The sequence below is a fragment of the Oncorhynchus masou genome, chromosome 10 (genome assembly GCF_036934945.1).
Source record: "Oncorhynchus masou masou isolate Uvic2021 chromosome 10, UVic_Omas_1.1, whole genome shotgun sequence".
Classification (NCBI taxonomy): domain Eukaryota; kingdom Metazoa; phylum Chordata; class Actinopteri; order Salmoniformes; family Salmonidae; genus Oncorhynchus; species Oncorhynchus masou.
The window spans coordinates 21,303,734-21,326,093 of NC_088221.1; the positions used below are offsets into that span (position 1 = coordinate 21,303,734).

General features: G+C 41.5%; 1 protein-coding gene across 7 annotated transcripts in view; it reads right to left on the bottom strand.

The window, feature by feature from the left end:
- Window positions 1–22,284, bottom strand: part of LOC135547313 (probable ubiquitin carboxyl-terminal hydrolase FAF-X) — an 86,799-nt gene extending 64,515 nt beyond the window's left edge. For all 7 annotated transcript variants that reach the window (XM_064976196.1, XM_064976194.1, XM_064976193.1 and 4 more), the window contains exons 1-4: window positions 21,813–22,284; window positions 5,958–6,249; window positions 4,152–4,297; window positions 3,943–4,022 (exon numbers count right to left, since the gene is read on the bottom strand). In XM_064976196.1, coding sequence (XP_064832268.1) covers window positions 3,943–4,022; window positions 4,152–4,297; window positions 5,958–6,062 — 331 coding nt within the window. In that variant the 5' untranslated portion in view covers window positions 6,063–6,249; window positions 21,813–22,284. The remainder of the gene's footprint in view (window positions 1–3,942; window positions 4,023–4,151; window positions 4,298–5,957; window positions 6,250–21,812) is intronic.
- Window positions 22,285–22,360: the final 76 nt, after the last annotated feature.

Genomic DNA, 22,360 nt, shown 5'->3' on the forward strand with positions numbered 1-22,360 from the left:
GAAGCTGTTTTATTTCTGGATCAAACGCGCCAAATAAATGGACATTTTGGATATATAAGGACGGAATTAATCAAACAAAAAGGACCAATTGTGATGTTTATGGGACATATTGGAGTGCCAACAAAAGAAGCTCGTCAAAGGTAAGGCATGTTTTATATTTTATTTCTGTGTTTTGTGTTGCGCCTGCAGGGTTGAAATATGCTACCCTCTTTGTTTATTGTTGTGCTATCTTCAGATAATAGCTTCTTATGCTTTCACCGAAAAGCCTTTTTACAATCTGACATGTTGGCTGGATTCACAACGAGTGTAGCTTTAATTTGGTATCTTATGTGTGTGATTTAATGAAAGTTAGATTTTTATATCATTTTATTTGAATTTGCCGTGCTGCATTTTCCCTGGCTTTTGGCCAAGTGGGACGCAAGCTTCCCCTATACCATAAGAAGTTAACAGTTTGTTGAGTAGCTGTATCTAAGAAGGTGAATTTAACCTCTAGCGACGAGCAATCCCGTATCCGGGAGCGTAATCATAGCCTCAAGCGCATTACCATAACGCAACTTTTCCTATTCATGAAAATTGCAAATGAAATTAAATAAATATATTCAAACACAAGCTTAGCCTTTTGTTAACAACACTGTCATCTCAGATTTTCAAAATATGCGTTGCAGCCAACGCTAGACAAGCATTTGTTTAAGTTTATCATGGCATAATGCTATGCTAGGCTCTACTGGCAGCAGGCAACATTTTCACAAAAATAAGAAAAGCAATCAAATTAAATCATTTACCTTTGAAGAACTTCAGGTGCTTTCACTCAGGAGACTCCCAGTTAGATAGCAAATGTTCCTTTTTTCCAAAAATAATATTTTTGTAGGCGAAAAACGTCCCGTTTATTCACCATGCTTGGCTGAGAAATCGACCGAAAAATGCTACAACTATAACGCCAAACTATTTTCAAATTTTGCTCCATAATATCGACAGAAACACGGCAAACGTTGTTTAGGATCCATATGTATTCGATAATATATCCGTCGAGGCAGTTGGTTTCTCATAAGAAACGATTGGAAAAATGACTACCTCAGTATTTTAAGCAAGGTTTTCTCCGGGAGACACCATGCGACCACTCGCCCTATATGGTCTCTTACAGCCATTCTCCAATGGAAATGCCTAAAAAGACATCACAATGCTGTAGACACCTTGGGGAAAACGTAAGCTGACTCCAAGCTCCTTCACAGCCATATAAGGAGTCATTGGCATGATGCGGTTTCAAAAAATGCAGCACTTCCTGATTGGATTTCTATCTGGGTTTCGCCTGTATCAGTTCTGTGGCACTCACAGACATTATCTTTACAGTTTTGGAAACGTCAGAGTGTTTTCTTTCCAAAGCTGTCAATTATATGCATAGTCGAGCATCTTTTCGTGACAAAATATCTTGTTTAAAACGGGAACGTTTTTCATCCAAAAATTAAAAAAGAGTGCTCCCTATATCCAACTGGTTAAGTAGGACCATCCGGTTATTCTCTTCAAATCATCGTTGCCTACACTGTTTTTATCACCACTCTGGGATCATCGACACGGCTGATTAGCCGTCCTCAGGAGACCACTTCCAGAACGAATTCAAATAAACAGACAACTAAGAAGAAGGACATTGTGACCTCTTGTGGACAATCAGAGACACCCGCGAACGAAGGAGGCCATTCGAAGAACAGGCCCCCTTCTCACCAAGCGGAACCGTGCCCACGTAGGCCTCAGCCCAACAGAGATACCCAGCGAAGACCTTCAACACAGAAATACATACATTACCTCTTAGCCAAAAGAGCGGCAGTTCGGGCAAGTTATTAGAGCTACTGTAAGGATAGTTTCCAACTGTATCCAAGTGTTGCTTCTCTTTCTCGCTCTCTCTCTCTCTTTAACTCTCCATCTTGTGTAACAAGTGTCATAGTGTTAGTCCGCTACGGACTTGTTGTCATCGTATTATGTTTCTTATCAATAATCTATACAGTGTGTGTGTGTGTGTGTGTGTCTTATGTTATCATTTAGCTAATTAGTAAGTAAATAATAAAATCAATTTGTGTGGTACGGATTGATCAGAGAGACACGGGTTTGTGCAGATTTACGAAGTCTGCGACATTCAGAACGAGATTGATGAGGTAATAATTAATAATTGACTGTTATTTATGTAAGAGATATTTATACATCTTTAGAGTTTAAATCGGGAGATAATAACTCAAACATATTTTCCTGTGGTACCCCAAATTCCAAATGAGTTAATTGCTACATGATTAATTTAATCTTGTACCAATTAAACATAGTAGGAAATGATTCAATAAATAACAGTCATCACATTAACGATAGTCACATCAATGGTGATAATGATGTAGGCTATGTGCAGTAGTTAACGGTTATGATATGGTTCGGAAGTTTTTTTTTGCCTTGTCAGACAGCTGATGTGTTGTGCACTGAAGTCCACAAGCAATGGGAAAACTTGAGAGGAAGAGAATGTGAAAATGCGAGAAGTAATTATACAATGAGCAAAGTGAAGATGATGTTTGTATGTGGCTGCTATGAAAGTTAACTGTATTGAGTGTGATCAGGAGTGTATTCATTCCGCTAATTCTTTTTTTGACTTGACCTTTAATAACAGTAATTCAATGTTTGGTTTGTTAAATGTGATACTCAACTCTGGCTTGTATAATGTTAGTTTTAATAGTTTAGTCCATTTACTACTTGAGTCATCTCTCTCCTCTCCTCCTGCTGCTAACCACACAAAGCCCTGCCCCATCACTCAAGGAGAGAGCATTTGTTCAACCACGGAGTCACAAGCCCTTTCTTGCCATTCACTCTGCATGGTCAGATGGACGCAACAATATTGCTGACAAGCTGATTACACAAGTATTCTATAATTACACTATTAGTTTGTGCACCTTACTGTCTGCCAACGACTGTTTGTTAGTTTGTATTTTCTTAGCTAGGTGTTGCTAAAATTATTTGTTAACGCTTAATCGCTAGTTAGAACATTTAGCAAGCCAGCTAACAGTAAAAGCAAACATGGCTAGTTGGCTAATACTGCCTGGTACCAGTGCTGGTGTAGGCCTAGATAAGCATGTTTGTGCAATGGTATCTTACCAGAGAGGAATAGGTGAAGAATGAATATGTTGGCTAGCTAGCTACATGAAGTAAGAAAACATGTAATGTAACGTCTAATTAGGGTGACCTGGAAACATTGACCAACGCTTTGGTTCCTACCCTGTCAAAAATTCCTCACTGACTTATTAATTTGTTCGTTACCATGTCAAACAACAATGTATTCAAGGTGCTGCCCACTATATTCCAACTATAGAATTAGAAAAAACATATTTCCATGATTCCAACAGTTAACTAGAGGCCTAGATTCTCTTGCCCATATCATACTGTGTGGCACAGTTTAGAAATTATAATAAATTATGCAGAATTTGACGAAAATCATTTGTTTGGTGGATTCAACAATATAAAATGGAGAAAGTCCCATTGAAATCACAATTTATTGTGATAATGGGTATAGGGAAAATTTTTGTATCATGTAGTAGCCTAAATCTATCAATTTTACATGAATGGATTATAAATGACAGTCATCCAACATGCTGTAATAGAAGTAAGCCCATGCTCATAAAAAAGAAAATCACCCTCCCTCATCTTAAAAGTCAACGACCGCCACTGTACCACAGATTTTTTGGGAAGGGCTGCAAGTCAAATATCAATCTAAAGAGAAACTAAGTGGAGTCATTGACAAAGCGAAAGTAGAGTGAGTCAGCTACCAAGCAAGTCTAAACGCCATACAATGTGGGTGAAATACAGTGCAGTCATAATATTTCAAATGTGTACATAGCCAAGCTTGCTATACCATCTCGCTTGCCATAGTTCAAAGTATTGAGGAGTGATTCGAGGAATAGAATGAATCAACATTCTTACCTTTTTTACTAAGCTCTATAGCAGCTTCTAGAAGAACCTCTAACTCTCCCTTTGGAAGAACTGGAACCACCCAGCGGGGTCTGGAAACAAAACATCCACATGAATACAGATACACTCATTCCTTCTCACAACCACACACACCTCCTTATATTAACACACCCACCCACAGAACTCAATGCCAAACATACATACGCCTGTTGTGTTTGTACCTGTTGATCATGTCATCCAGCTTGGCCAGGTCTGTGTGAGGGAAGGCAGGCTCCTCCTCCTCCAGCTGGGGGGGGCCGTCCCCCTGACCCTGCTCATCCGGGGGGCTCACTGGAGAGTTCTCATTGGTGGAGTTAGGGGACACCGTCTGAAACACACCATCAAAAAACAGAATTTAGGGCAGAAATTCCCCGAATTCCAATTTCGCAAAATAACCCGCCTCGAAACTAGGGGAAACACTGACTCATTATATATAACAGGAGAGCCAGAGAGCCGAGTGACAGTCATCTGGACAGAACCAGTCTATTCCCAGTTCCCACCAACATTCACTCTTCAACACAAGCTCACATCATTCAGTCATAACTTGGGATCTGCACCAGTCACTCAGACTTTCACTTAAAATCATGCATTGATGACATTGGGAGATTTGCATTAAAAAAAAGAATAACTTGCAATCTGCACGCGTCACTGAAGTTAAGGTCCAGCCCATAAAGAGCTGAGAGACGATTTCACAAGGAGGCACTGCTGTGATAGAAAGATCTTATCTGAGGCCCCTGTTGCAGCCAGGTCTCAAAACCCGTGACTGTACTCGAGCAATCTACAACAAATATGGGATTTCTACAAACAGTAGCACTGTAGGATAGAAATTATCAGCTATAGAACTCCATCTCCCCGAAACATACCCATGGGTTTTGTTTTCCTAATGTAGCCTAAGCTAAAGCTAATTAGCCAAACCTTGAGGTACAAACAACATTATACACAAGCGTGCACAAAATGCACATTGCACACACACTAGGGGAGGCATGGAAAATATGTCACCATGTCAGTGTGTGTGTGTGTGTGTAATATATTAATGTGGCATATGCAGTTGTTAAGGAGAAATGCAGCATGTCTCTTGAATCTTAAGGCTGTGAAAATCCACAGAAATTATTCTTTATTCCCATCATGTCTTCAAGAACTGTGTGTGTGTGTGTGTCTGACATATGTTAATGACTGTTCGTATGTATGAGCAGCAGTGGTAGCAGCAAGTGTGTGCGTCTGATGCGGGTAGCGGAGCTGCAGAACTTGGGAAATGTGGGGGTGTGTGGAGAAGGCTCATTCTGCTTGGTTGACCTACATAGCCAGCTTGCCTCTCACGTCTGGGTGCTACTCATCCCTAGCCCACACACTCTGTCCCTAGCACACACACACTTTGTCTTTATCTATTACTCTGGGGCTTGTGTTCGTTGATTCCTACCTCCTCCTTCCAAGTCTCCCTGCCGTCTTTCTCTCTCCCTCTGTGTGCCTAGGTGTGAGCACTGACTGTCACCCCTCACAGTTTGATTCAATTAGATGCGTCTCTGTGCTGCTGCTGTAACAATGTGGGCCACTGGTGCAGTATTTGTAACAGAACAAAACTCAAGTCTAAACAATACACCAAAACAGCATCCATCAAACACACAACTTGTGTTATGGTTTCAGAGGCCAATACAGGTTTGATTTATAGTTACCGTTAAATGAATCAGGACAGCTTTATGCCCCACAGGGCACGAGGAGGACGTTCATGTCATGCTATGTGCTTTAGCACAAAGAGGAGCAGAGGATGGGGGCAATGAACGGCAGAGGAAAAGTGAAGAGGGGAGAGTGAAAGGCGAGAGATAGAAGAGGATGTTGAGACATGAAGAAGTGAGAGGATAGAGAAGTGAGAGGATGGGGCAGAGTAGAGGTAGAAAAGGGAAAGAGGACTAGAAGAGAGCACAAGTCAAAAACAGGATGTTGAGGTGAAGGTCAGAAATTAAAGAAGAGGATGGGACAGAGAGGCTTCTGACCTGGTTCTGTGGCAGCGGGGGCTGGCTCTGACTCGGAGCGTCGGGTGCCTGGCCTGCCTGGTTGTCGTTTCCCCCAACAGGAGAGCCACGCGTGGTGGCCGTCATGCTCGCTACGGGGCAGATCTTGGCAATCTTGGCCTCTTTTAGGGAGCACTGGCCAGGAGGGAAATCACAGGAGGCGCCCCAGCAACCTCAGAGGCAGAGCAGAGGGAGGAGAGCAGCGGCCGTGGTACGAGAGAGAGGGACAGAACCACCTGGAGATCTGGACGGGCCGCTGAGACCATTGCATAACCTGGAGAGAAGAGGGTTATAAAGTGTATGGGTTTTGAAGTCTGCAGACAAAATACTGCATGGTGGGCTCACTCACAAAAAAGTACAAACACGATAGGAGAGATTTCATGGGTCCATTCAATCAATGGGATCACATCTCCGTTTAAGGTCCGTTTGTGTGTTATATACAAGGTACGTTTCTTTTTTTAAGGCCATTATGCGTTGTCAAATCGAACCACAACTAGCTTGTTTGGGGGTCTCAGTGACCAACTTTGTCAGGTGAGCCTGATCAAGTTTTTGGTACGCAAAATAATAAACATACACCGAATTAGAAATGTGAAGACGAGCAGGTTTCAATTCTGAACGGTTCTCTGGGACCCATCAGATTGGAAGGGAACAAACTTTTGTATTTTCCCCCGACATTTGCTTGATTGGGTTCCATTTTTGCAGTTTGGAAGCTTTGTTGTAGAGACAATGAGCGGAAGTAAGAGATAAACGCTAGAGCGCTGACGTGATAACAGGGAACGGTACAGAGAAACCTGTTAAGCATGCACCCTCTATGGCTGGGCTGCTCCTGAGTCTGGGTGTATCATTTCCAGTCAGATAAGCTGAGAGCTTGGCATGGATTGGCCAGGTTGTCAGTATGACCATTAGTGAAGCATAATATGACCTAGCTGCCAATCCAGTACTTGTTAGCACCACTAGACATCTTTGCAAATCCTACTTTTCTAGCATTCTGGCCTGGTCTTGTTTCGTGTCAACACCCAGACATAGCTAGGCAGGCAGTGGAATCAAATGTTTGTCAGAGGTTAAAATAAAATGTTGATAATTTCCTACAATGATATTGCTAGCAACAAAGAGGGGTAAAGACAGTGGGAAAGAACCATCCTCAACAGAAGGAAATAATCTCTCTGTTCATCAGTGAGGCTGCCAACTAGCACGTATCAAGGGCTGTAGTGAAGTCGGAGAGAGCAGGCAGCAGCATCTCCGGTTAAAACAGCATGACATTGACACCATTGGCCTGACTCTGGAGAGGAAGAAGCCTGGAAGACCTCTGACTGCTCGTACCGCATGGATCCAATTAAGGTTAGTAGTGGAAATGCCACTACTATTGCATAAGGAAATCTACAAGTGCACATTTCAGTCCCTCATTTTGTTCGCAAGCAAAGTTGTAGGCTATTTTACACAAACAAGCAAGAGAACAAGACAAACAGTTGTGGTTCAAGTCTTACTATATGACTACAATGGAGTGGAGTGTTACCTAGGGCACAATTATCGGAGAAATCTTGGAGCCGACAATTATGGATAACAACAGTGAACAAACCAAACAAAAAACATAATCGTCATACTGTCATTCATTTCAGGAGAAAGGGGATTCAACTTCATATTTAAGTAAGCATAGTTATTCTAACAGCATTTCATTTTTGAATTTATTATAACACATGAAGTGGGTAAAGTTGGTAATCATTTTACATGCAGAATAACACTTTGGTCAAAAGTTCCAGGTGAAAATCATTCATTTTTCAACAGGGTCGCCACCAAGGCTGGTTGTATTCATTAGGTACTGTATGTCACATCCAATTTTCAAAAATGCATTTCAAGTAAAACATTTATTTTTATAAATAACATTTCTATGACAATTAATCATTACCCAAAATTCCATAACATCCCAAGTGTTATATAAACGTGCTCATTCAGACAGTATAACATCATGCACGCAGCATAACCGACATGCCAGCAAGAAAAACTATCAATAGTCAAGTGGATCATTAGCAAGATGGAATTGCCCCTGTTTCATAGTGCTGTTATGTCACCTATGACCCTGTCCACATTGTTCAGATGTTGGAATCAAGTGGGCTACCTTTGAGTGCACAAAACATTAAGAACAGTAAGTTCCTAATGTTTGGTATTGTGTATATTTCCCAGAATGAGAACGAGTTGCAAAAATCCTTATATAAATGTTTCATGCTTATTGCACATTTATAAAACAGACTAGACAGCCAGTATAACAGTCTATGGCTAAAATGCTCCAAGCAGAACATGACGCAACAAACCGAACATTCATTTTCCAGAATCATTGTTCATTGATATTCACATTTTAGCAGTGTCTGCTCTGCGCATAATTTGTGCAGTTGACACAGAAAAAAGGGTATCATTAGAAAAGATCACTTCTCCTCTACTACAGTAAAATAATGTCTGTGTGTTTCGGTGTCCACAGTGCATTTGGAAAGTATCCAGACCCCGTCCATTTTACCACATTTTGTTATGTTGCAGCCTTATTCCAAAATGTATCAAATTATATTTTTTCCTCAATCTACACACAATATCCCATATTCAGAAAGCAAAAACAGGTTTTTAGAATTTAAATACCATATTTATATAACTATTCAGACCCTTTGCAATGAGATTCGAAATTGAGCTCAGGTGAATCCTGTTTCTGTTGATCAACCTTGAGATTTTTCACAACAAAAATTGAATGGAAGAAGTTTGGTACCACCAAGACGCTTCCGAGAGCTGGCCAACTGAGCAATCGGTTTGAAAGGCCTTGGTCAGGGAGGATGGTTACTGACAGAGCTCCTCTGTGGAGATGGGAGAACCTTCCAGAAGGACAACCATCTCTGCACCACTCCACCAATCAGGCCTTTATGGTAGAGTGGCCAGACGGAAGCCACTCCTCAGTATGTCACGACAGCCCGCTTGGAGTTTGCCAAAGGGCACCTGAAAGGTCTCTCAGACCATGAGAAACAAGATTCTCTGGTCTGTTGAAACCGAGATTGAACTCTTTGGCCTGAATGCCAAGCGTCACGTCTGGAGGAAACCTGGCACCATCCTTACAGTGAAGCATGGTGGTGGCAGCATCATGCTGTGGGGATGTTTTTCAGCGGTAGGGACTGGGAGACTAGTCAGGATCGAGGGAAAGATGAACGGAGAAAAGTACAAAGAGATCCTTGATGAAAACCTGCTCCAGAGTGCTCAGGACCACAGACTGGGGTCCAACAGGACAATGACCCAAAGCAAACAGCCAAGACATTGCAGGAGTGGCTTTGGTACAAGTCTCAATGTCCTTGAGTGGCCCAGCCAGAACCCGGACTTGAAACCGATCTGACATCTCTGGAGACCTGAAAATAGCTGTGTAGCGACACTCCCCCATCCAACCTGACAGAGCTTGAGAGGATCTGCAGAGAAGAATGGTGGCATACAGGTGGCATACATACAGGTGTGCCAAGCTTGAGTGTCATACCCAATTAGACTCAAAGCTGTAATTGCTGCCAAATGTGCATCAACAAAGTACTGAGTGAAGGGTCCGAATATTTATGTAAATGTTCTGTTTATTTTTAATAAACTTGCAAGCATTTCGAAAAACCTGTTTTTGCTTTGTCATTATTGGGTATTGTGTGAAGGTTGAGGGGGGGAAATTATTTAATCCAGTTTAGAATTAGGCTGTAACGTAACAAGATGTGGGAAAGTTAAGGGGGTCTGAATACTTTCTAAATGCACAGTATGACCGATTCTGTTGGACCAAACCTCAAATGCAAATAGCGAGTTGAAACCACTTTTCAGAGAAGAAGTAGTGATCTCTCATCTTTGTTGTGTGAGTGGCAGGGGGAGGGGCATGGTGTGTGTGTGCAAACAGAGAGGAAGAGGCGAAGCGAGAGGTTTCACATCCAATACGTTTCTATATGCTTATTTTGGACCTAAACTTCTTGCCTGCCTTTTCCCACCTTTGGGACAATGACTCCCATTGTTACGGTGGAGACATGAGCATCTTTCTATAATATATAGATCTCTGGTGTAAATGGGAAGGTGCAAACAGCACACTAGGAGGATAGGAGACGAAACCAAAAAGACAAGCGGACATAAATGCTCATAAAAACTATTCTTGTGATAAAGGCATCTGGAATATCGCACAAAACCATTCATTCAATATAGTCGCCCTACACTCCACTTGGAATAATCACTGAACAAGGAATAAACCGCTTAGTGACCAAAAGCCACATGATGGAAACTCTTACAATGTGTGCAAGACTAATTTAGACAGGTAGCCCAATTCTGATCTGATATTTTTTTCACTAAATTGGCATTTTGACCAATCAGATCAGCTCTGAAAAATATCTGAGGTGAAAAAATCTGATTGATCAATACCAATTAAGTGGAAAGAATATCAGAATTGGTCTGCCTGTCTAAAAGCAGCCAAAGGGTTATTCCTACAAGACCACTGCACTCAGTATTCTCCTCCAAAATCCCATAGCATTGGCCATCCAGACAGACCTCTCCTAATGTTTTAGATTGAGTAACAACAAAAGCCATTGTTCAGAAAAAAAAATCAAATCCTCAGTTTAATATTCATCCGATTGAGATCAGAAGGAAAACAAAGGAATAGCCTAGGCCTAAGCCCTCAAAAATATTGAACAAAAATAAAAGCAACAATTTCAAAGATTTGACTGAGTTACAGTTCATATATAAGAAATCTGTCAATTGAAATTCATAGGGGCCTTAATCTATGGAAAATACAGATATGCATCTGTTGGACACATAACTTTTTTTTAAAGTAGGGGCGTGGATCAGAAAACCAGTCAGTATCTGGTGTGACCATTTGCCTCATACAGTGTGACATCCTTGCATAGAGTTGATCAGGCTGTTGATTGTGGCCAGTGGAATGTTGTCCCACTCCTCTTCAACGGCTGTGCGAAGTTACTGGATATTGGCGGGAACTGGAACACAACGATCCAGAGCATCCCAAACATGCTCAATTGGTGACATGTCGGGTGAGTATGCAGGCCATTGAACTGGGAGATTTTCAGCTTCCAAGAATTTTTGTGTACAGAACCTTGAGACATGGGGCCGTGCATTATAATGCTAAAACATAAGTTGAAGGTGGTGGATGAATGACATGACAATGGGCCAGGATCTCATCACGGTATCGCTGTGCATTCAAATTGCCATTGATAAAATCCAATTGTGTATGTGGTCCGTAGCTTATGCCTGCCCATACCATAATACCACCGCCACCCTGGGGCATTCTGTTCACAACTTTGACATCTGCAAACCGCTCGCCCACACAACACCATACACATGCTCTGCGGTTGTGAGGCTGGTTGCACGTACTTCGAAACTCAATAAAACAAGGGGGCTTATGGTTGAGAAATTAAAATTACATTCTCTGGCAACAGCTCTGATGGACATCCCTGCAGTCTGGATGCCAATTTCACATTCCCTCAACTTGAGACAAATGTGGCATTGTGTGTGTTGTATGACAAAACTGCACATTTTACAATGGCCTTTAATTGTCTCCAGCACAAGGTGCACCTGTGTAATGATCATGCTGTTTAATCAGCTTCTTGATATGCCACACCTGTCAGGTGGATGGATTATCTTGGCAAAGGAGAACTACTCACAGTTATGCAAACAAATGTGCACAACATTCAAGAGAAAAGAGTATTTTTGCGCATATTGAAAATTTCTGGGATTTTTTACATCAGCTCATGAAACCAGAGCATTTATATTTTTGTTATGTGTATATAAAATAAAAGCCTGATGCTGATATCATATGAAAACATTTAGGCCTAGATTAGATTGGGAGAAGACTGAAGTTCATACAGTGCATTTGGAAAGTATTCAGAACCCTTTACTTTTTCCAAATTATATATAGAATAAGGCAGTAATGTAAAAATCAATACACAATACCCCAGAAGAACAAAGCAAAAACAAAACTGCAAAACTTAAACACAATTTCAGACCTTTTACTCATTACTTTGATGAAGCATCTTTGGCAGCGATTACAGCCTGCAGTCGTCTTGGGTATGACCCTACAAGCTTGGCACATCTGTATTTGGGGAGTTTCTCCCATTGTTCTCTGCAGATCCTCTCAAGCTCTGTCAGGATGGATGGGGAGCGTCGCTGCACAGCTATTTTCTGGTCTCTCCAGAGATGCTCGATCGGGTTCAAGTCCGGGCTCTGGCTCTGGCTCTGGCTCTCACTCAAGGACATTCAAAGAAGTCACTGCTCCCGAAGCCACTCCTGCATTGTCTTGGCTGTTTACTTAGGGTCGTTGTCCTTTTGGATGGTGAACCTTTGCTCACATCTGAGGTCCTGAGCACTGTGTAGAAGGTTTTCATCAAGGATCTCTGTACTTTGCTCCGTTCATCTTTCCCTCGATCCTGACGAGTCTCCCAGTCCTTGCCGCAGAAAAACATCCCCACAGCATGATACTGCCACCACCATGCTTCACTGTAGGGATGGTGCCAGGTTGCCTCCAGACATGGCGTTTGGCATGCAGTCCAAAGAGTTCAATCTTGGTTTCAGACCAGAGAATCTCGTTTCTCATGGTCTGAGAATCATTTCGGTGCCTTTTGGCAAACTCCAAGCGGGCTGTCATGTGTCATTTACTGAGGAGTGGCTTCCGTTTGGCCACTCTACCATAAACGCCTGATTGGTGGAGTGCTGCAGAGATGGTTGTCCTTCTGGAAGGATCCCCCATCTCCACAGATTAACTCTGGTGCTCGGTCAGTGACTATCAGGTTCTTGGTCACCTCCCTGACCAAGGCCCTTCTCTGCAGTTTGGCCAGGCAGCCAGCTCTAGGAAGAGTCTTGGTGGTTCCAAACTTCCTCCATTTAAGAACGATGGAGGCCACTGTGTTCCTGGCAATGCTGCAGAAATGTTGGTACCCTTCCCCAGATCTGTGCCTCAACACTATCCTGTCTCGGAGCTCTACGGACAATTCCTTTGACCTCATGGCTTGGTTTTTGCTCTGATATGCACTGTCAACTGTGGGACCTTATATAGACAGGTGTGCCTTTCCAAACCATATCTAATCAATTGATTTTAACACAGGTAGACTCCAATCAAGTTGTAGAAACATCAAGGATGATCAATGGAACAGGATGCACCTGAGCTCAATTTCAAGTCACATAGCAGAGGGTCTGAATACATGTAAATAAGGTATCTGTTTATTTGTAATACATTTGCAACATTTTCTAAAAACCTGTTTTCACTTTGTCATTATGCGGTATTGTGTGTAGATTGATGAGGACTTTTTTTAATTTGTCAATTTTCGAATAAGGCTGCAACGTAACAAAATGTGGGAAAGGTCAAGGGGTCTGAATACTTTCTGAATGCACTGTATGTAATGGAAATGTGTGACATACTGAACGTGCTGCCTGCTTTTCCACCTGCCATAAACCCTGACCAGAGGAAAACGTGTCAATTATTCTACAAAACCACATATTCTGGAAATTAGTCATACATCATTTCTAGTTGGGTCTTATTCTAGACATGTAGGCCTAAAGTGATGGTGGTGCACATGGTGTTGTAGTATTTGAACTCTGGGCACCATACAGCAAAGACAACATGTCTTTCTGAGTTTCAGACAAGAGAGGAAAGGACTTCCTTAAGTAACCATGGGATTGGTTGGCCAGGAAGCCTGAGGTCTTTCATCACTTTCGCACTCACTCTTCAAGTTATTCCACCTCAAAAAGCACAAGTAAGAGGATTTACACCCACCATCTCAGACAGTTCCTGTAGTTAGAAATATAAGAATGGCATTCCTGAAACATTATTTTGTATAGGATTGACTGACTGCATTGGTTCTTTTTATAAGAAACATTGTGTTGAAAATCCAAAAATGTTTGCATAGTCAATTTACACACAGTTCTGACACACACTCTTACCCCACCAGACATGCCACCAGGGGTCTTTTCACAGTCTCCAAATCCAGAACAAATTCAAGAAAGTATACAGCATTATATCTATTCCATCTCATATTGCTCAAATGAACAGCAAACCTGGTTTAAAAAAAACTGATAAAGCCAACATTAACTGCACAACGCATCTCCCCTATTGACCTAGATAGTTGTGTGTATTGATATGCATGCTACAGTGAGTTAGGCCAGGGCGATATATACCACATACCGGGGTATTTCTATCCAGCTCAGGGATCCAGCTATGCATTTGGTTTGCTAACTTGATAGAGATAAGTGGCTCGATGTCAAGATCAAGTAGTATTTTTATTTTACCTTTATTTAACTAGTCAGTTAACAACAAATTCTTATTTTCAATGGACAGCCTAGGAACAGTGGGTTAACTGCCTTGTTCTGGGGCAGAACGACAGATTTGTACCTTGTCAGCTCGGGGATTTGATCTTGCAACCTTTCTGTTACTAGTACAACGCTCTAAACACTAGGCCACCTCCCGCCTGCAATGGAGCTGCTGCTTAGAGTATTGCTTTTTCAACCTTTGTAAATGCATTCCTTTGAATCTGGTGATGATTTTTTGTCTCTTGTTCAGAGAAATTAGCCATTGAAGTCACTTGCAGTTTTTACCATAAATGAGTCTGAAAGTACCAAGTTTTGCCCACCGATGCCGCTGTCCCTGCTACTGCCACCACACCCTATTACCCATGTTGCTGGTCTCTTGTGTTTATTCAATGGATCACATAATTTTCTTTGCAACTTTGGGTAGAAAACCAACAGCTTTTGCTCATGATGAAAATAGATTGTGTGGTCAAACCAGTCCTCCAAGGACGCAATTCAGTTTGTATTTCTCTTAGCAACCTAATGCGTCAACCCAAGTCTCATTGAATAGTCCCCCCAAAAAATGGCAGCTCTGAGAGGGCTATCCGTATGGTGAAAGTATTTTGCTACAAGCACAAAACTTTGATAGAGAAATGGACTAGTGACAAAAAAATGTGACAACCCTAATAAAATACAATGTGTTTTTCAATAAAATTATTAGAAAATGTCTCTATACGTACTGTGGATATTTTCCATTAAACCCAACACCATTACGAAACACTACACAGTGTGTGTTTGGGCCTTTTTTGGGATTAATGTAATAAAACACAAGACACCATTAAAATGAATAAAAGGGTGTGGTGGCAGTAGCAGGAAGTGGCATCTAGTGGGCAAAACTTGGTACTTTGAATACTTTATGGTTAAAAATTACAAGTGACTTCAATGTCAAATCTCTCTGAACAGAGGACAAAAACCATTACCAGATTCAAAGGGAATGCGTTAAAGGTTGAAGAAGCAATACTCCAAGCAGCAGCTCTATACTACTTGTCAGACAGAGAGCTGATACAGTATACTGGTTATTGGGGTGGAGTGATGTTGGTTTTTTACCATTTTATTGGGTTCTTCACAATTATGGTCGAAATCAGATGTTAGGTGCTATATATTTACTGAAGGTTATATGAACCCTATGAATTTAAAATGGCCAAATTAGGTGTAATCAATTAGCTTAATTTCTCAGAGATCAAATTATATTTCATATTTCAGGAATGCTAATCCTATGTTTCTAACTACAGAAACAATTTCTGCTGAAATGACACGGAATGACCCCTTTACGATTCTGTTCCAGACCAGCACAGAACGTCTGGACGAGATACGCCTTTTTTCCTCTGTCTTTGGGAGACCTGCTCAACCACTTCGCAAATCAAAATAAACTTCCTCAAAAATGAAGCCAAACTGCAGACAAATATAATTTCAATAACCAGCCTACAGAAAGACATAACATTATCATAGCTTCAACTTCATAGAATGTCTAGCTCCATAACTTTTATTCTCCCTCCAGCTAGACCGTACAATCTGGTTTATAACCACACACACTGACCCTGTATGAGCCAACAAAGGCCAGCCACAGCTCCAGAGGACACATAAGGCCATGAGCCATAATGATGAGTATTGTTTACTCTCTCGGTCCTCTCCGCCCAGCTGGAAGCCTGGGCACTGGCTAGTGCTCAGTCTGGCACAACTCAAATATAAATATATTGATTAGAATAGACAGACATGCCTTTCTTTGACATGTCAAATACTGAATCATATCTGATTATCTATTCATGGCATTTCGATCTGCAAAGTCCAGTATGTTGCATCCTCCTGAACACAGGGACGACACCAGTCCTGCCTGGCAAAGATAGACAATATGACTGGAAATCCAATCCACACAAGTATTGGAACATGAGGGTTTGATCATGTATTCTAACATGATATTTCCTTCATAAAGGCCACCCCTGCTAAGTCATTGTCAACATCCCCCCAAAAATATATTTACATTTTTTGTACATGTTCTGCCAAGACACCCTTTAAAAAGGGACAGTGTGAGATTTTGGCATTTCGGTTCCTTTTTTCGATTTACCCAGAGTCAGATTAACTCAAGGATACAATGTATTTGTACAGCTCTAAGTTGCCAACTAGTGTTAAAGTAATTGCTAACTAGGGTTAGCGCAATAACTGGAAGTCTATGGGAACAGTTCATGTTGACTTCCAGTCATGGGAACAACTAGCATGCTGGCTGTTCCTGTAGACCAGGGGTCAGCAACATAAGGCCCACGAGGGTATTTGCCTTGGCACGCCAATGCTTGGCAAGTCACCCCATCCCACCCCCCCCCCCCAAAATAATACAAATAATTAAATGATATAGGCGGCACTGAAGATGAGAATAGTTTTCACATGGCTAACAGCTAGCAAACCTTAATTATTATTTTATTTTTTAAGTTCAGGGCACAAAATGTCATCAGCAAAGAAAAATAAGGCAAACGTCCGCTCATTTATTGCCTCCGATTCCTTTTACTTCAGGGCCAGGCTGTTTGCTCTCTGTTGTAAAACTGCTGTTTGTCAGACATCAAGTGCACATTGCATTTTGAAACGAGACATGCGGACCAGGCAGAAGGAATCAAGAGGTCCGTGCCCAGGTAAGAAAAGCAAGGCACTGTGTAAATAAAAGTAAAAAAGTATATAAAAAACATTGTGCAGTGCATTGCTAAACAAGGAACCATTTAATGATGGGGAATATATCAAGGAGGCTTTCCTCAGTAGTTGACAGGCTTTATTTGAAAGATTGCCTAACAGACACAATCTTCTCAAAGATAAGACATGCACGTGTCTGCCAGAACTGTTGAAAGGCATGTTCTCAAAATAGCTGAAAAGGTAAAGGAGTTGCAAACTGTAGAGTTAAAAAATGCACCTGTGTTTAGCGTGGCTCTTGATGAGAGTGTGGATGTGAATGACATTACACATCTGGTAATTGTTGCAAAATACCGTGACAGAGCAGGTACGCAAGTGGCTGCTTTGTAAGTAGCTGCCTTGTCTAAAACCCATACATGGTAACACTAAAGGGGAAGGTGTAGCAAAAAAAGCCTTCACGGGTCATTTTGAGGAGATGTGTCAATATTAAGAACATATTCACTATTACAACTAACTGTGACCCCGCTTTGGTGGGGAAACAGGATTTGTAAAGCTGATTGAAGATATGATTGGCCACCCCGTGGTTAAATTTCACTATCATTCAAGAGAATCTGTGTTCCAAGAATGCAAATTCTGATTTAGGTACTGTAATGGCTACTGTAATTAAAATGGTCAATTCCCTTGTTGCTCGCTCATATGTCACAGTGTCAGTCACTGCTGGAAGAGCTTGAACAAATCCACAAAGACTTGCCTCTCCACTGCAGTGTCAGGTGGTTAAGTGGAGGGAAGGTTTTGGAACGGTTTGTGGAGTGTTTGGATACAGTTGAAGCCTTTCTGGCTACAAAAAAGGGCCAAAACTACCCAGAGCTTGAGGATGAGGATTGGCTTGTAAAACTGGATGTTTCTCACTGACATAACAGGTCACCTCAATGAGCTCAACCTGTGCCTTCAGGATGCAAGCCAGACAGTGCTGGATCTGTTCCATAAACGTAAGGCATTGCCTGCCAGGCTAGACGTCTACTTACGGGATATTCAAAGTGGAACGTTTCGCTACTTCAAGCAACTCAAAGGGCGGTCAACGCGGCACACTATCAGTACATGGGGATGCTGTACAAGGGGGTGCTGAAGTCAGAGTTCTCTGTCCGATTTTCATGCAACATATTTTTTGATGAAGCCAGAGAACTTTGAGGAGAGCAACTTGGGTCTGTCTGTTTCAGTGGATAGGGACCGAGGACTCTGAAATGCAGCTGTTCTAGCTCAAGGCAACCTCCCTTTTATCATCAAAATTCACAGCGCTGCGCAATGAACATGAAAACAGAGAAACCAAGGGGCCTCCATTATCCACTGTTGGGAGAGCCTGCCAGTGAAAGATCAGTCTGCAGAAGTTTGCATGTGTAATGCTTTCAATATTTGGATCCATACATCTTTGTGAACATATCTTTTCACACATTAAGTCGATCCCTTCACGCAGCCGGCTGACAACAGACCACTCGGAAGCCTGTGTGCAGCTAAGTCTCCAAATATAGCGCAGATATGTGGCTCAGCAATGGGAAGCAGAGACAAGAATCACACTATTAAAAAAAATAAGTAAGATGGGATTTTCAGTACAAAATGATATAAGCTTGTGATGTTCACGGCAGTCAATTTCAGTAAGTAGTAATGTGAACATGTGTGTGTGTTGCAGAGGATTTGGAATAAGAGACTGGGGAGACAGGAGACTGAGTAGGCTACAATTCTCAGCAGCAGATATGGACTTGATAATACGGAAATAAATCCATTTTTATTACATTCAGTTATGTTTAGGGCTGTTGGTAGGCCTAACAGTAACCTCTGTCTTTTTTGTGAACCGAACCTTGTATTTTGCAATAAATTGTTATTTTTAAATGACATTTATTATTCAGCCTTTTAGTTCTGTAGACTGTTTTAATGGAACGGTTCTACAAAAATGCAAGTAATGAGGTTCAATTTATACACATTAACAGACGTATAACTCACATTTCCAAGTGTTGTAACAAAATTCCCATAGAAAAACAATTGAAACGTCTGATAAATGCAATTGAAAACGGCAAGGAAGAGTCGCATAACAACGAAATGATGAATCCATCTTGATGAAAACGCAAAGGAATATTGTCCAGAAATCAAGACACTAAACATATTAAAAGCCACTAAATTCAGGCCATCAAGTCAAAATAAGGACAACTTCAAATGCAGATATCAAAATGACCATTGCATTAACACTGCTTGCCACAACAGCATATTTCAGGCAAATATACATAATGCATGAAAAGGCATAACATCAAAGGAATTGCTTACAATCATCAAGGATGCATGCCAAACAAATTCGACCAAACAATGGCAAAAACCACTAAGTACAATACAAAGATCTATAAATGCATATGAAGACCGCACTGGATTCAACACCTTGGACAGAGCCTTGGTGCGGCTTTGCTCATCTGGGCTCCCGAGCAGTCGAAGACACTCCATCTCAGTGCAAGAGGCATCACTACAGTCCCTGGTTCAAATCCAGGCTGTATCACATCCGGCCATGATTGAGAGTCCCAAAGGGCGGCGCACAATTGGCCCAGAATCGTCCGGATTTGGCTGTCGTTGTAAATAAAAATGTGTTCTGAACTGACTTAACTAGTTAAATTTAACAAATCTAATGTAGGGAGGCTTATAGTTGAGCTATGTGGTGCTAATAGAAAGCTTCTCTGTTTAACAATCTATGGAATTCTCCCGTTTCTGGGCAATTAAACATTCAATAGACAATTAGTTGTACTGCACATATCATAACTGGCCTGCAGATCAGTAGAAATGGTAGGATAAATTCTAAAATTGGCACTAGACACAAGAGGTTGCTGTAGATTTAGTCATTACACCAACGCTAGATAGTAACGGGTTGCAAAACTACCTACAACTTCCTTCAATCTGCACGCAGAGACAAAAATAGTATCCATGAGTTCATCTGACTAAGATGAAAAAAGGGCTAAGTTGCTAAATTGCCAAAATCTCTTCAAGATAGGAGTGACAAGTTGCAACTTATGTATAGCAAACAGCAAGCAGTGGCACAAATGAGAGCCAGGAGCACACAGCTGTCAGCCCAGCCAGTAAGGACATTTTGAGGATACTGAAACATTTCCTGTGCTTTCTGCAGGTGGCCACTGACGTCAGAAACATACCATTAAACTGCTTCTACTAAAATATATTTCCTAGCCTAGAAGGCCCAGCTCAAAACAACATTATGTAGGCTACATTGGATTACCATTCATTTCAAATCAGTAACTATGTATTGAAAATGAAACCATACTGAATGGCATTGTTAGACACGGTGGTCATCCTCTGTTCAACATCCTTCAGTCTCTCACTGGAAGGCTAATAACACAGAAATGCTGTTGCGGCCTGTCGGGCTAGCTAGCACTCTAAACATCACTGACTGGCTATGCCATGTTATGAAATGGGCCATTAACTACAGCTATATCACGGATGACATGGGCCAAGACAAGACAGTAATGGTCAAACTGACAGTCTACTCCTAAATCAAACTCGGATATTAGCTATATCCATGATGACATTGGAGGTAACAAATAAATAAATAAATGCTACTGATCTAGTTAGCTAGCTAATTAGCCATGTATGTCTTCCATCATTATGGTAAGATCACTAGCTACGAAAGCAATCACTGGATAGGTAGTATAACTATACTTTTTCAAGGACGTTGACCAGTAATTGATAAGCTTGTTGACGTACTCGTTTACAAGTTATACAAATAAATATCACAATTGACCCTACACGTCCATGATTATGCTGCTTCATCTTTGCTAGCTAGCTATCTAGACACATAAAATACTTAGAACACGATCAACATGTCAACTTACCTAGCTAGCGTTACGTTGGCTCTGATCTGAGTTGATTCATAAAGGAAATAAATATCTTATTTTGAAGTCAGAAATGGCATATCTTTAAACAACGCAAATCGAAAACTTTGGTAAAACACAGCTAGCTAAATTAGGAAGCTAACAACACTCTTTACGGCTAATATGACTTACAGAAAGCCTGATATCGCAGTGCCAACTGCCCCTTGAAGGCCTAGTTTCCAATCGCAGTTTTCCGGGCCTTTGGCCTGACCAACTAGCGTTAACTAACCGTTGATGCAAGTTATCTTGGGTACGTATAGGTAGCTAGATATCTGGCTAAATTTACAGACACATTACGAACTGCTCGTTAAGAAACATTTGCATTCAGCAGAGTCGGGGCTAGTTAGCTAACTCGATAACGTGAGCTAGCTAGCTGAGCTAACTGTAGGTATGTAGCTAACGTTAGCTACTGTGGTTGTTTTGGAGTAGGCCACGCAACCAAGTCCATAGAGAAATAATTTTATGCGGTTCTAGCTAACGTTAGCTCACCAAGCCAACATTGACAAGTTATCTTATGCCACTGTGCGACATTTCACGATTGAAACCATATTAAAACTCAGACATTAGGGTTCAGGGTGAGGAAACGCCTGCCATTACCTAGATAACGTAAACGTCAACTAACTAGTGAGCAAACGAACAAGATCTGGCTGATATCGATCCGGCTTTCAACAACGTTAACTATTTTGATCACTAAACTAGCAAACTCCGCGTTGAAGACCCGTTTTCCCTGCTCTTGACAGTGGGTGAGTCAGTAAACTTGGCTAGCTAGCCAACGTTAGCTACCTTCTGCCAGAACCAACTAACGTAGCATGTTTCCAATCCAAGTTGAATTATTCAATGATTAAAGACGTGTATCAATGCATTTCAGTACAATACATTTTCAAACAAAAGAAATAGCTAGCTAATGTTACTGCCATGCACACACTACACCAGTTGACACTGTTAAGAGCGCAAGCTAAGTTAGCTAGCAAACTAGCTGCTAACAACTTACCAGGAATTTGATAGGACTTCTCTATTCGCGAACTACTCCAGCCTTGACGATTGTGTCGTGGTTTATGACATAAATGTGTCCTATATACTGCAATTTCGTAATAAGCTCAACTGTCTGTTAGAATAGCCTGTTTTTTGGTCATATCTTGGGTGTTTTTCCTGCGTCACCTGCGCGGTAGCAGCCCCCCCGACTCTATCTAGTCGGTCCGAGCCAGTCAGTCACAACTTGCTGCTAGCAGAGAGCCGCTTCAACATGGCGGAAGCACAGCCCTGAACAACGTCGCTGGTGAAAACAGATGCCGAACTCCAACCGTCAACAGTAGTTAGCGAGCCAACTACTAGCTCACTTTGCAAATGGAACCCGTGCTGAATGGTCAAAAATCCATACAATGTAGATGGTTGACTCGAACCCCGATGTTGGATTCGCTTATCCAGGATTTTATTTAAACCCCGATTTCAACGCTTGTTGAACCAAAAAGGGGTTTTGTAGGCCAATATATCGCCTCCTACTGTCATGGATCTGTTGTTGAGTCTGTTGGTCAGTTATTC